The 15,083-nt window shown below is 41.3% G+C and overlaps 1 protein-coding gene across 9 annotated transcripts in view; it reads left to right on the top strand.

The window, feature by feature from the left end:
• Positions 1-14,639: 14,639 nt before the first annotated feature.
• YAP1 (Yes1 associated transcriptional regulator) overlaps positions 14,640-15,083 on the top strand; it is a 107,252-nt gene continuing 106,808 nt past the window's right edge. For all 9 annotated transcript variants that reach the window (XM_065881267.1, XM_065881271.1, XM_065881269.1 and 6 more), the window contains exon 1: positions 14,640-14,963. In XM_065881267.1, coding sequence (XP_065737339.1) covers positions 14,640-14,963 — 324 coding nt within the window. The remainder of the gene's footprint in view (positions 14,964-15,083) is intronic.

Genomic DNA, 15,083 nt, shown 5'->3' with positions numbered 1-15,083 from the left:
ATATCTGTAAGAGATGGGAACACTGTTTTTCCCCCCTCTCCCTGGGCCACAGAGAATGTAGAGGACCTAAAATTGTACTCCAGGTATTTCTTTGGCAGCATTTTGCATACTTAGAATTATTTTCTCAACTATTTGTAGTAATTTATTTTATGTCTGTCTGGAAAACAGGAACTGTGTGTATTTGGTTCATCCCCAGTGCCTAGCACACTGCCTGGCACTTAGTTGACACTCAGTATCTGTTCCCCGACTAAATGAGCCCACTTGCTGGAAAAAAGCTGGCCCTTGAAGTGTGACTGCTGGTGTGGAGAAAAAGAGAGAGAGTGGGGAAGGGTGGGCGACCAAGGTCCAAGAGTATCAGTAGTGCAGTAGTTTCTCTAGCTATCCCTAAGCCTGGTGTAAAATTTTGCAAACTATTATACTGTAATCTGAATTTAGCTGTACTGTGTGGGATAAGATATGCAGCCTGGGAACATGCCTGGGACAAAATTGTCTCTGGAGAGCAGCAGCAGCCTGTGAATCCAACTTTGAAAGAGCAAGCTGTGATCAACTGAGGGTGAGGATTTTTCTGGGGTGAAAAATCAACCATGGTGACAAGTGACAACAGAATGGTTTTATGGAATTTGAGAGCATTCTTCAGAAATTCTGATAGTTACTTAAGGAAAGAAGGCTCACTGAATTATAATTTGGACATCCAAAAAAGGGACTTAGGCTGGAGACCAGAGAACTTGGAACTTTTAGGACCCATGAGCAAGAAAATAAATACAGAGGCATAGAAACACAAGGTGGTTTGGGGAAGACATAAGTACACCTGACTAGTTGGAACTGAGGAGTTCTGTCCAAGAGTTCTGGGTAATAACACAGGGAAGACAGATGAATGGGGTCCTGGTTACCGAGGGCTACAGGTACAAAGCTAAGAAATTTAAATCTTTTAAGTAGATGATGCATAGGAGTCAAAAACTTTTGAGCAGGGTAGTAGCATCATAAAAGTGATATTCTGGAAAGATTAGACTGGCAGTGATAAATTGGAGTGAAGAAAGACCAAGGTCCAGAGATTAAATAGAAGATTAGAGTAATTGTCAAAGCACAAAATTGAGTAATCTGAGTTAATAGCAATGGAAACCTTTCTGGGCATCATGAAGTACATGACAATGGAGTGCTCATTAGGAAAAAATCAAATATGGCCCCCCAAATGGTTAGCTACTGGGTAAATTATGAAGTGTTGGCCATCTGAGGTACTAAGAACTGGGAAGTGGGAACTGTGGTAGGAAGCTGTGGTCAGAGAGGGGAAATCCCTCGTTCTTCCTTTCATCCCTATCCCAGCCCATGCTCAACTAACTTTGATCCTTACAACTTTGAAAACCTAGGTCTGAAGTTTCTGAAAACTGACTGAAGGCTTCTCGGTCATCCAGTTAATCAGCAAGTATTGCTAAGAACTAATATCCTTCATTTTTCCACAAATATTTATTAATTACCTACTATGAATGTGCTGGGTGGGCACTTTCTAGGTACTGCAGATACAGTGATGAACATAAAAGACAAAAATGTCTTTATTGGGGAGTTTACATTCTAGAGCCCATAAGACTTATTAGGCGCAGTGAAAGATAGAAAGAAGTACCCAATTACTCTTAAGAAACTTGAAGTTTTGTTGGAGAATGAAACACTCATAATTTTTAATTTTTTTCAGTCTGACGGGTATGAAATGATATTTGTTATTTTAATTGTTCTGACGTTTTTATGAGGTGGAGCATTATTTTGCATATTTCCTCAAACATATATATTAATTCTAGTGGGCAACTCCACAGCTGGGAACAACTGCTCTGCTCTCTACTTCTCTAGTTTAAAAAAAAGAGAGAGAAAGAAAGAATAGATGAAAACAAAAGAACAAAGGGAAGAATAAAAGACAGGGAAGTATGTTGTGTCTTACAGTAAAAGCTGCATTAATTAGCACTAAAAAGCCGCATTTAGAGACACATTTAGCAGTGTCCAACTGGCAAACTCTAGCAGCTGGTATACCTGATATCCTCTAATGTAAGTCTTCAATCTCCTGACTTGGCACACATGTTAAAGTTCATTGGGATAGGCAGGCTGAACTGGGTTTCAATAAGGTTGAAACTTATCATTCCTGTTTATCTTCTTTATTTGTGCCTGTAAAAAGAAAAAAAAGTCACTAGGCTTTAACAAACACTAAGAATCTGTAAATTTTTGTTACTAGAAGGGTGTGTGAGAGAAAGTAAAATAGAAACCACCTATGACAATATAAATTAACTTTTATTCAAATTTTTGATCAGGTGTCACCTTTCATCCCTTTAACATGTTGTAGAATAAAACGCTTATTTTCCTTAAAACTACTTACTTCCTACATATAAAATAACTGCTTACTTCATACATATAAAATATAAAACTTAACCACTGAAGTTCTGAGGGAACCTAGAGAGATCAGAGCCAAGGATGATCCATAATGAAAGGCCTCCCTGAGAAGGGGGTTGAGGTACATTTTAAAAGAAAGGACATCCAGCAATCCCACTCCTGGGCATATATCCAGAGAAAACCATAATTCAGAAAGGTACATGCACCCCAATGTTCATTGCAGCACTATTTACAATAGCCAGGACATGGAAGCAACCTAAATATCCATTGACAGGTGAATGGATAAAGAAGATGTGGTACATATATACAATGGAATCTTAGCCATAAAAAAGAATGAAATAATGCCATTTGCAGCAACATGGATGGACCTAGAGATTGTCACACTGAGCGAAGTAAGTCAGACTGAGAAAGACAAATATATGATATTGGTTATATGTGGAGTCTAAAAAAATGGTACAAATGAACTTATTTACAAGCATCAGAGATGTAGAAAACAAACTTATGGTTGCCAAGGGGGAAAGAGTTTGGGAGGGTGGATAGATTGGGAGATTGGGATTGACACATGCATAGTACTATATATAAAATAGATAATTAATAAGGGCCTACTGTATGGCACAGGGAACTCTACTCAATACTCTGTAATGACCTATATGGGAAAAGAATCTAAAAACAGGGTGGATATATGTATATGTATAACTGATTCACTTTGCTGTACAGCAGAAACAAACACAACATTGCAAATCAACTATATCCCAATAAAAATTTTAAAACAGAAAGGACAATTATGGATTGGCTTAGGGGAGGAAAGAATTCTAGGCAGAGAAAATGTTTCAGTCTGTGGTATAGAGGTAGAAAGTATCAATACATGTGGGGTTACAAACTTCCTTGAATAGAGCAGCAGATATGCTTAGAAAAGTAGATTATTCACCTAATGTCCACTGTGTACCAGGCACAATGCTAAGCCTGTGGACACAGTGTAAACAAAACACAAAATCGCTGCTTCCAAAAAACATACAATCTAGTGACAAAAAATATGGTAAAATACATAAAGTAATTATAAATTATGGTTTTTCTAGGGAATAAATCGAGAGTAGTTAGTCTGAGAATGTTCTCAGGAAAAATACAGCATATGTGAAGGCCCTGGAATGGAAATGAGTTTAGTGTGTTCTAGGAATTGACAGAAGTCATTGTGAACAGAGCATAGCAGGCAAGAAAGAGTGACATGAGTTGAAATTGGGAAAATAGATCATGCATATCTTATAAGCCAATAAAATGAGTGTGGAATTTAACGGTAGTGCAATGGGAAACTACTATAAGTTTTGAAGCAAGGGAGTGATGTATATTTTCAAAAGATCAAAAGATCACCATGGCTATTGAATGGTAAATGGATTTGACAAGAGGTGGGGAAACTACCACCACGGTCTGATGAGAAATGAAGCAGTGTGGGCAAGGATGGTTTTGGTGAAGATGGAGTGTTATGGGCTGAACTGTGTCTTCCCCAAAGCTTATATGTTGATGTCCTAACCCTCAGTACTTCAGAATATGACTGTATGTGGAGATAAGGCCTTTAAAGATGTAGTTAAGGTAAAATGAGGTCATATTGATGGGCCCTTATTCAATATGACTAGTATCCTTACAGGAAGAGAAGATTAGGACATGGACACCAAATGAAGACCATGTAAAGACTCCAGAAGAAGACAGCCATCTACAAGCCAAGGAGAGAAACCTCAGAGGAAACCAATCCTGATGACACCTTGATGTTAGACTTCTAGCCTCCAGAACTGTGGGAAGATAAATTTCTGTTGTTTAAGCCATACAGTCTGGAATACTTTGTTATGGCAGCCCTAGCAAACTAGTATATGGAGGGAAGTGGATATATTCCAGATGTTATTCTGGACCCAGAACCAACATTACTTGCAGATGGATTGAACTGGGGGATGGGGAATGGGAATTGGAAAAGTCAAGGTTGACTCTCAAGTTCCTGGTTTTAGAACTTTTAGAAAAAAATCTACTTAAAATACTTAACAAGAAACAATCTTTTGAAATAAAAGGGCTTGAATTCTAGAAAGATGGGAATAAATTAAATGGGATAATGTGTGGGGAAGTTTTTGTGTATGCAAATGTAAGTCATTGACTGTATCACAGTTGTTGTTAGTGTATGATACACACTAGGAATCTACTACAGTTTTTTGTTGTTGTTTTGTTTTTTGTTTGTTGTTTTGCAGTACGCGGGGCTCTCACTGTCGTGGCCTCTCCCGTTGCGGAGCACAGGCTCTGGACGTGCAGGCTCAGTGGCCATGGCTCACGGGCCCAGCCCCTCCACGGCATGTGGGATCCTCCCGGACCGGAGCACGAACCCATGTCCTCTGCATCGTCAGGCAGACTCTCAACCCCTGCGCCACCAGGGAAGCCCTCTACTAGAGTTTTGAGTAGGAGATCAAGGGTGAAAATGGCACTTGAGGGAAATGGGTTTCGAATTATAGAAAATTGATTGAAGCAGGAAAGAACAAATGGAGCCTAGGAGATCAGCCAGCAGTGGGCTGCAGGAACTAAGGTGTGAGCTGAGAAGTGTCCGATGTCTCTGGGAAAATCAAAGGGACTGAAGATACTCCAGTAAACATTCAGTGAATGCACATTTGCATACATATACAGTGGACCCTTGAACAACACAGGTTTCAGCTGCTTGGGTCCACTCACACCCAGATATCTTTCACTAAATACACACCATGTGTATTTATATATTGTGTATTTACACATGTGTATTTACATACACCATGTGTATGATCTGAGATAAGTTGACTCCTCAGATGCAAAATCAAGGGACAAGTGTGAAGTTATATGTGGATTTTTGGACTGCGCCACCCCCAGCATTCTTCAAGAGTCAACTGTAGACATTAAATAGCCGGAGGCCAGAAGGGAGATGTAACTAAACCACCTGCCATTTTCTATATAGGCAGTAAGCCCGCCTAAAGTAATTTCCTTCAAACCTTCTTGGGGTCAGGATCCACGCCTCCCACAATGCTTTTTATAAAACTTAATAAGCATTGTAGATAGGATAAGTAATCTATTATATTTTGTCCTTTTAAAAAGGTAGTAGTATTGTGGGATATCTCGAGACCAGGAACTAGAAGCTCTGGCTCTGTCACACAGAAGCTGTATGGCTTTGGGCAAGTCATTTACCCAGTGCTAGCCAGTAGAACTTTCTGAGGTTAGGGGAATGTTCTATATCTGTTCTGTCTGATACTGGAGCTGCTAACCACATGTGTAGCTACTGAGCACTTAAAACGTGGCTAGTGTGACCAAAGGAACTGAATTTTCTATTTAATATGCAGCTCGTGGCTACCATTTTGGACAGTGCAGAATAACTTCTCAAGACCATAAGTTCTTGTGTAAAAGAAGGAAGTTGGGCTAAGTGATCTCCTTTGCCTTTTAGTTCTAAAATGCTGTCATTCTAATTCAGCATAAAAAATTCATGTGCATGTTATAAGGGTTCAAATTTTGACTCCCTAAAACTATATTTCTAAAGAATAAATTATACCCTTTTACACATAAAAAGTATGTAAATAATGACCTTCACAAATTTAAATCAAATGTATATAAATGATGTTTGGGACACTATGTAGCGTATATAGTATCTTAACAACTGAAGAAGAACATGGGGTACTTGGAGAAGAGTCAGAGGACTACAAGAGAAGAATAAAAGTGTTGAGAAACAAGACATTGAGTAAAGGTTAAGTAACTGGGATAGTTTAGAAAAAAAAGACTGTCAGGAGACTTAATAAATGTATTCAGGTATATGAAGAATTATTAGAGATGGTATCCAGATATTTTCCATTAGATAGAACACTAGAAAATTAAGTTAAAGAGGAAATAAGTTATAAATGAAGAGGCACTTTCAGAGTTTGGTATATCAAATTCTCAAAAGACATTTAGATTTTAAATTGTTTTAAAACAATTTTGTGCCACATCGTTGAAGGTATGCATATGTCAAAGTAATAGTCACAAGATGTTAAAACTATAAACAAGTTGGAATCACTGCTTAACACAGCTTTTAAAATAGGATTAGTGGTTAACTTTCAGGTAAGAATCAAGACATCACTTTTTGAGATCCTTTACACCATGAATATGTTACCAAATAAATAGATTTTTTCAATTCTCAAATACATATTATATACTAGATATAGATATTTCTAGAATAAATGATGAAATTAAAGGGATACTTATCTATAAATGGTGAAGCATAATGTTTACAAAACATCATATTTAATATTTATAAAATAAAAACAGAATGTGGAATATCATATAGAGTAGTGGTTCTCAAATGTTAATCACCTAACGCAGGCTTGTTAAAACCCAGATTGCCGTTTACCTCCAGAGTTTCTGATTCAGTAGGTCTGGGTTATGGCCTAAGCATTTACATTTCTAACAAGATTTCAGTGATGCTGATGCTGCTGATTTGGGGACCACACCTTGAGAACAATTGATAGAGAATATATTTAGTATTTTTAGAAGACACCTTTCCATTTTTAATACAATTCAGAAAAGTATAGTAAATGAGGAGACTAGTAAACTTTATGTTCAAGCATAGATGTGGAAAGTACAAGTCTGAATCTGATAACCTGTATTGCATAAAGCACTGGAGAGGTGCTTTGGGGCCTCCATTACACACCCCACTTAGTTCTGCCCGAAGTCTGAAGGGCTTCATACTCCAAAATTCTTCACAGCCAGATCTCAGACCAAACTTTAATTTCTCCCATATGGATAATTTTAGCTAGATTTTAGAAGAAAAAGAAATCTGATTTTAAATGATTTTTTTACTACAGTATATATGACTTTACATTAAAAAAAAGGAGCCTATTACCAAAATGCATCTATAGTGCTGAAATATGAAAAATATATATATAATATATATTTTGAAAGGAGTGGTCCTTCTGTAATAGGCCTGACATGTCCTCTAACACAAAACAGGATTAAGCAATTTACTCATGCCCCCAACCCTTTCTGGATGGTGTCATACTTTTGACGTATTGTTTATTAGTTTAGGCAACCAGCTCACATGGATAGGAACCGGGAGTATAATTGCTCATAAATATTTTTTCTGCTATCAGAGAAAAGTGTCCACTATACAACCAGTGTCAGAAAAACCCATTGAAATGAGCGAAAAGTTGGCATTATAAATTTTACAAAGAAGTATTGTCACATGCTGTGGCTTATCTCTTTTCTAATCCCAGCTCCCCAGCTCCCTACCCCAACTGATACTGTGTAACTAAACAGGGGTGAACATGATTTGGGTTTTTTAAGTAATTACTTGCATATAGATGTCCATTTTTAAAGTGCTTTAAGATTGCCTGTTCTCTAAAATTGGTAAACAAATGACACTTTGTCTTTCTTATTTGCTTAGGCTTATCATATCTGAAACCTAGGGGAAAAAACCTCAGTCTAACGCCGCTTATTGTCACATACCTCAAAATAATGGATTCCGAATTAATGAAGTTCCCCAGGCATTGCAGCATATACCTTTTAGCTGAATATATAGCTTTGCAGTGACCTGCCTTTAAACATCTGTGTGCTAAATCCCTTTTCCAATTCTGCTTATATCTGTTCAATAATAAGATCAGTAATTTGTACTATTTAAGAAGTGGGTAGCTTACAGCTCTAAAGTAGAGGTAGGGCTACAAGATTTGGGAATCCCTTCTATCCACAACTAGACTGAAACAGTGTTCAAAACCAGCCAGGCTCCTGATCATTATCATATCCACTTACTGTTCACAGTTGTTTCTTGCTATTGTAGAAGAATCTCCTTCAAACCAGAGACTTATCTCATAATTATTGATTAGTGTCTAATGTGGAACACACATAACAATCAACAAAGGCTGTGGCGATAAACATTTTATATTTGAGTATTTAGAACATGAATTAGAATAAAAGAATAATTTCAGGACTATGTTAATTCACAAATACACACAAACTATCTTCTAAATATTAAAGTGGAGAACTCTGAAATAATGTCTCTGAGTTGAATAATGAAGTACTGTCAGGTCAAGCAGAACTTTCTTCAGCAAGCTGTTCCTTAATTTCTCTTCATGCAATTATACCAAGTAAACTGTATCTTGGGCCTTCTTAATCCTCATGATGCAATAATAAAAACTTATTCATACTTATTTAATTTTTGTTATTCTATGAAATAGGCATCATTATACCAATTACTACCAATGCCTGGCACATAATCAGCACTCTACAAGTACTTACACAAATGTTTCATCTCAATTTCATCCACTCCTACAGTTAGCAGACAGTAGGAAGATCCAGAAACAGAAGGGAATAAGCAGAAGCTTTGAGGCTATTGAAGCCATGAGTGAACAGAAATCACGAGGAAGATTTGGAAGAAAGAGTTCTCCAGTCTTAGACAAAAGAGAAGCTGAGTCCCAGTCCTGGGACACTATGATAGGGAATTTACAAATAGACAGTGATGGATTCTGCAGGATTAGGACATCCCCACCAGTAAGATTAGGGCTACAATGAACCCCGAGCAAGGTATAATGCTCCATGACGCCAATCTCCAGGTGCTAGGGCTGTTTCTTTCTCCCTTTCTCCCTTAAGAATTCTTAAGTTAGACCCTCATTAACTGAGGTAACCTATGTCCCTTGCAGTATGAAAACCCCTAAAAAGTATATTGTCCAGTAAAATTTTCCCAAACATCTCCTCCTTTGGGACAAAAGACTTTGTCTCTTTACAGTTTGAATTTGACTTCCCCAAAATCAAGCCAGGTTTGTCCTTGACATTTAACACTAAGACTTCATAATCCTAAACCAACACTTAATAGTCAATAGAAATAAAATATTCCTTAGATGACAGGGTTCTTTTTCCCTCTTATCTTTCTATATGTATAAATTTGTCAATAACCCTTTTGAATTATCTGAAATTAAATGTAATGTACCTGATTACATGTAATGTACATTTGTCCCCAGGAGTTTGAGCTCTGGAATAGAAACTGTAGATTCAAATTCAGCTCTACCATCTACTAGCAGTACAACTTTGGGCAAGTTATTTAACCTGTTTGTGCCTCGATTTTCTCATCTAGAAGAGGTTGCTTTCAATTTTAATTTTTAATTTTAAAGAGTTGTTATAAAGATTAAATGACCTAGCACAGTGTCTGGCATAATGTTACTGTTACTTTCATTCCATCAAGAACATTTGAAAATTCAGGCAAATTCATTAGCATTTATTAAATTTTGTAAGTCTTAGAGGTATATGCTATAGAAACATCTGTCCTGTGGAGTCTGAATTTTCAAAATTGGAACCGTGGCAGCAAACCCATATCTTTACTTTTGAGTTCTGGGATCCCTCCTTACCTCTCTCCCCTACTTCTTTTCTATATTTATTGAGCATCTATTGTTAAGCATTGCTGGCATAAGAATAAAGAGATGGAAGATATTGTTGTAGAAGCATCCAGAGTGGTGTTGGGGACACAGAAACATTAAAAAATTAAAACTATGGTAAACGCCATGATGGAAGTGGTGGGTGGATTCTGTGAGATTCCAGAGGAGAAGCCTCTCACCTACTGTGGGGTAGAGACCAGTAAGAAGGGGAGAGCCAAGGAGGACTTCCCATTAGAGAAGTCTTGCAATTTTAGTACCAAGGGAAATCAGGTGAAAAGAAGAGTAAAGAAGTTCCAAACAGCAAGAATAGCATCTGTAGAGGCCAAAGGGTGAGAGGGAAAACGGCTTATTTAAGGAACCACAAAGGCCTGGAAAACAGAACTTATATAAGTGAGTCTATACCATGGTAAGGGAGTCTTGAATATATCACACCATGATCAGACTTGCACATTGGAAAAGTCACTCTGAATCAGAATAGATGTCTGATGGAACCATGTAAAACTAGAAGCAGGGACATGATTTGGGAAGCTCTGCAGAAAGTGATGGGAAGCGAAGTCAAAGTGGAATAGACCTGGAGTTGGGCAGCAGACTTTCAAAGATGTGAAAGAAAATTAACACATGTTACCAACTGGTTGGATGTAAGTGATGGTGAGAGGGTGGTGATTAAGAGGACACTCAATTTTCTGGCTTGAACAAGTGGGTGGATCCTGACGCCATTAACTGAGATGGTAAATCAGAAAGAGGATGTGGCTTGGGAAGGTGTGTGTGGTAGAAGGTGGAGGAGCGTAGTGGTAAAGATTTCAGTTTTAGGTATGTTGGGTCAAAGGGCAAATGAACAAAAGGTGAAGAAGTGAAGAACAGGCATGTGGACTGCTCTTTCCAAAGATGTACCTGTGGAGGGAGGGGCTTGTGAAGTCATATACATGTTTCTGAAGGTTCAGTGGAAGACTTCTAGGGCTTTTGTGTATGGTGGCCTCCATTTCTCTGTGCAATTGGAGGTGATGTGATTTTCTGAAGGGCAGGGCGATGATGAATAAACATGATGAGAAGAGTGGTAAAGTTTAGAATATCATATGAGTGAGAAGCTGACTCTGGACACAAGGAAACATGGTTAGAGACTATAAATATGAAGGGGCTACTAGCCTGTGAGATTACCTCCATTTGTCCCCAGGAACCAGGGTGTCAGCTAGGCTTTCCAGAGGCTGGGAGTGGGAGAGGGCTGGATACTTCCTCTTTTCAAGCCCCCAGTATATTCAAGCATGCTGGGATGCCAGGAGTGGGTTACAAAATCAGAGTGTGTTTCAAATGCTTTCACTTAGCAAATTAATAACTTTAACACACAATCATTACAGTGCAATAGAATTGTGCTATTCATTAATTACAGAATTTACTTAAAATATTAATTTATAATGCATTGCAGACAGTGTCATTTGGTAACAGGACAAAGTTTAAAGTTCTACAGTGAATGCTTTCTTGTAATCATGTAGGTATATCTGTGGGATGATAGTATAACTTCATTTGGACAAACTGTCAAAAGTTTTGATTGAAGCTTTTAATGAATGTGGGATCCAGGCCCCCATAAGCCTTAGGTGTTAGAATGGAAAAGACAGATGACTGGATTAATCCAGTTTAATAGATCCAGTTCATTCAAATACATGGGGCAATAGAATTGAGGGCACAGATGATTATGAGAGGCTGAAGCAATGGGTTATGATTTCTAAACTGAATTGGGAAAGAAGTGAAAACAGGAGTGATAGGTTCGTAGAAGAGAGAGAAGCTAATAATAAATGAGGTGTGAGTAATTAAGGGAATAGTATAACATAGTTTGATTTCACAACTGGAGTATTTCTGGATGATGGTGGGGTGTGGACAGATAAAGTAGAGAAGAGGGTCCATTGTAGTTGAGAAGGCAAGTCATTGTAAGACTAGTGTTTTCAGATAGTGATCTACATGGACTTGAAAATGATCCAGGGTAACCTGGGTCTTTGTATGAAGAAGGCAACTCCGTACCTCAAGGTGCCTTGGATTGATAATTGCTCTAAAAGTGAGGCTGGAGAGGAAGAGAGGGGACGAAGGATTGAACCTATGTTATCTTTATCCCTTACTGACCTGTGACTGAAATTTTGTAGATCAGGAATATTCAATTACAAAATCTTGGTTGATGCTACAGAGGTGATTACAGAACATAACATCACTCCAGACAGCCTTTAAATCCACTTATCAAAGTAATTTTGTTCTCAGTTGAATGGCAGGTGAAACAATATTGAACAAAGCAACCTCTGCTGTACCCTAAGCCCTTTAATTATAGTGTTCATGGTAATAAATATTCTAGTGAAGGGACAGCTTCCATTACAATCCCAGGTTTTCAATAACTTTGGTTCTTAAAAAAATTTTTTTTTCAGCTGGAAATTTTAATGCATAGTTTCTGCCCAAAGGCTTTGTTTGTGTGGATTGATTATTAGATGTGACAGGAAGGGACTGCCAACAGGGTCCCTGAGGGGGACTGCTGCAAAGGAGAGGCCATGTCACTACATGTGAAGTAATCTGTGAACACGGCAAAACAACGATAGCTGATGTTTATGTGGATCTCACCACACACCCAAAACTGCACTAAGTACTTGCTTTATGTCCATTGACTCATTTGTCTCAACATATGAAGTAGGTGTCATTACCTGACCCCAATATTAAAGAAATTAAAGAATAGGAAATAAGTAACTAGTCCGATGTCACAGAGCTAGTAAATTGTGGGACTGGGATCTGAACTCAGATCTCCGGAATTCCAGAACCTATAAATTTGTGGTTAAACGCACTTGACATTTGGAGATGGGGGTGGGGATAAATATAAAAAGCAGTCATGGGCATCATGGAGGCAGATCCCTTTCTTCAGATGAAAGTGTAATCCAGAGCAGTTGATTAGAATCTTGCCGTAAAATCTTGAGGTTCTTTCCCTGGCCTGCCCCACCACACCGAGTGATACAGATCCCTCTTCAGATTTATCCAGGGCATGTCCTGGCTGGAGGAAGAGTTTACTTTTTTGCTCAGGGGACCTTTCCTTGTTTAATCCTGTTTACACATCTGTTTCACTAGCGTTGCAGACAAAAATCATTAAAACAGGAAGCTAGTTTTCTTTAGAATGAACTAATGGATTTAAAATCAGAGTGATGTTGCATAACCCTTTTAATATACGAAAAATACTGGGTTGCGTGAATGGCCGCATTGTATGGAATGGAATTATATCTCAGTAAAGCTGCTTTTTAAAAAATCAGAATGTATGAATTAAAAAACAAATTTTGGGGAATTCCCTGGCGGTCCAGTGGTTAGGACTCCGTGCTTCCACTGCAGGGGGCACGGGTTCGCAAGAGGCGCCGTCAAACAAAAAAACAAAAAAAACCCAACAAATTTTCATTGCTTTTGAGTGATTTCAAGTGAACTCCTTGCATATATGACACTGCCACAAAGACAACCAGGTGCCTGGGGTGAGCTCCTCACCCGTTCATTTCTTATTCAGTCAACTTTAAGAGAATCCACCCTTGTGCCAGGCACAGGGATAACAAAGAGAGGTAGGCTCCCATCCCCTCAAGGATGAAAGACAGGTACACCGAGGAATGCTTGCAACCGAAGTTAAACACTGAGTTTTTCCGTTGAGATTTTCAAAACTGTGTTTCAAGTCTGAGCACTAAAAAAGTTTTCACTTTTAAAAAAGGCAGTTTTTGGTTATTTAGTAAATCACACTGAGTCACAGATCTAGTCTTAAAGCTTCAAATTACAGAAATCGTTTATCCCTTTCAAGTGGGTTTTGAATATTGAGTGGGAAAAAAAATCAAGTTAATATTAAGAAAAAATGGACCCTTATTAAAATCAATGTCTGTTACGGGTACCATTTTAAATCCAACCTAGTTTGAGGATTTGAGCCCACACTGACACTCCAGTTGGTCAAGTCGCGCTAACGCGGGGAGGGTTTAAGTGGATTTATACGTCCCCTCCCAACTTCTTTCGGCCTCGGCTGTTTCGCATCTCGGAGCGAGCTGGAAACCTTTCAGCCTTTCCCGAGAACTGGCGGGGAAGTGGCCGGGCTGGGAGGGAGGACTTCCTGCGGCCAAGGGCGGCCGCGTTCGCCGCAGAGATCAGAGCTCCGACCCAGACCAGACCCAACGTTGGTCGTCGGGCCGGCCGCCCTCCCGGCGCGGATCGCCAGGCACGCTCCCCGCCGCGGCTGCCCCCAGGCCCCAGCCCCATGAAGCACTGTGGAGGCCCGGCCCGCTGGCGGGCTGGTCACGTGCGGCCGGGAGGGGCGTTGGAGGCCGGGAGTCTGCAGGAATGTAGTTAACTTGCAGGGGAAAGTTTCCCTCCGCGGCCGGCCGCGGATCCTGTGCGGGCGGGCGCGCAGAGGAAGGAAGAGCCGGGAGGAGGCGGAGCCGCGAGCGGCTCGGGCGGGCGGTTCTCTCAACTTTAGTTTTGGCGTCTGAGGCGAGTTTCTGTCTCAGTCGGGCGCTGCCGCCGCCGGGGAAAAGAAAGGGAGGAAGGAAGGAACAAGAAGAGGAAATAAGAGAGAAAGGGGGAGGGGAAAGGCAACTAGCTGTCCGGCATCCGTCAAGGGCGTGAAGGAAAAAAGTTCTCGGGCGCGCAGGTCCGGGTCTCTCGCAGCCCCTCCCGAAGCGCAGCCGCCAGACCAGTGGAGCCGGGGCGCAGGGCGGGGGCGGAGGCGCCGGGGCGGGGATGCGGGGCCGCGGCGCAGCCCCCCGGCGCTGAGAGCAAGGCGAGCGCCGCTCCCGCCGCCCAGCGCCGCCGGCCCGCCACCCTCGCCGGTTCTCCCATCTCGGCCCGTCGAGCCGGGGCGCCCGGGCGGAGCCCTTGCCCGCCTGGTCGGGCTGCGCGTCGGGGGAGGGAGAAACCATGGATCCCGGGCAGCAGCAGCCGCCGCCTCAGCCAGCCCCCCAGGGCCAAGGGCAGCCGCCCGCGCAGCCCCCCCAGGGGCAGGGCCCGCCGTCCGGGCCCGGGCAGACGGCACCCCCGGGGTCCCAGGCGGCACCGCAGGCCCCCCCCGCCGGGCACCAGATCGTGCACGTCCGGGGGGACTCGGAGACCGACCTGGAGGCGCTTTTCAACGCCGTCATGAACCCCAAGACGGCCAACGTGCCCCAGACTGTGCCCATGAGGCTCCGGAAGCTGCCTGACTCCTTCTTCAAGCCTCCAGAGCCCAAGTCCCACTCCCGACAGGTAACCTGGCCGCCCCTCTCCCCACTTTCCCGTCGGGCGGGCCCCAGGCCCGGGGGCGCTCGGGAGCGGCGGCCGCGAGCCCTGGCCACGGAGGGGGGTTCCGGGAGCGCTAGAGAGGTG

Source organism: Phocoena phocoena, chromosome 8 (assembly GCF_963924675.1).
Source record: "Phocoena phocoena chromosome 8, mPhoPho1.1, whole genome shotgun sequence".
Classification (NCBI taxonomy): domain Eukaryota; kingdom Metazoa; phylum Chordata; class Mammalia; order Artiodactyla; family Phocoenidae; genus Phocoena; species Phocoena phocoena.
The sequence above is the reverse complement of the archived record's forward strand: the minus strand, read 5'-3'. Positions and strand labels throughout refer to the sequence as shown.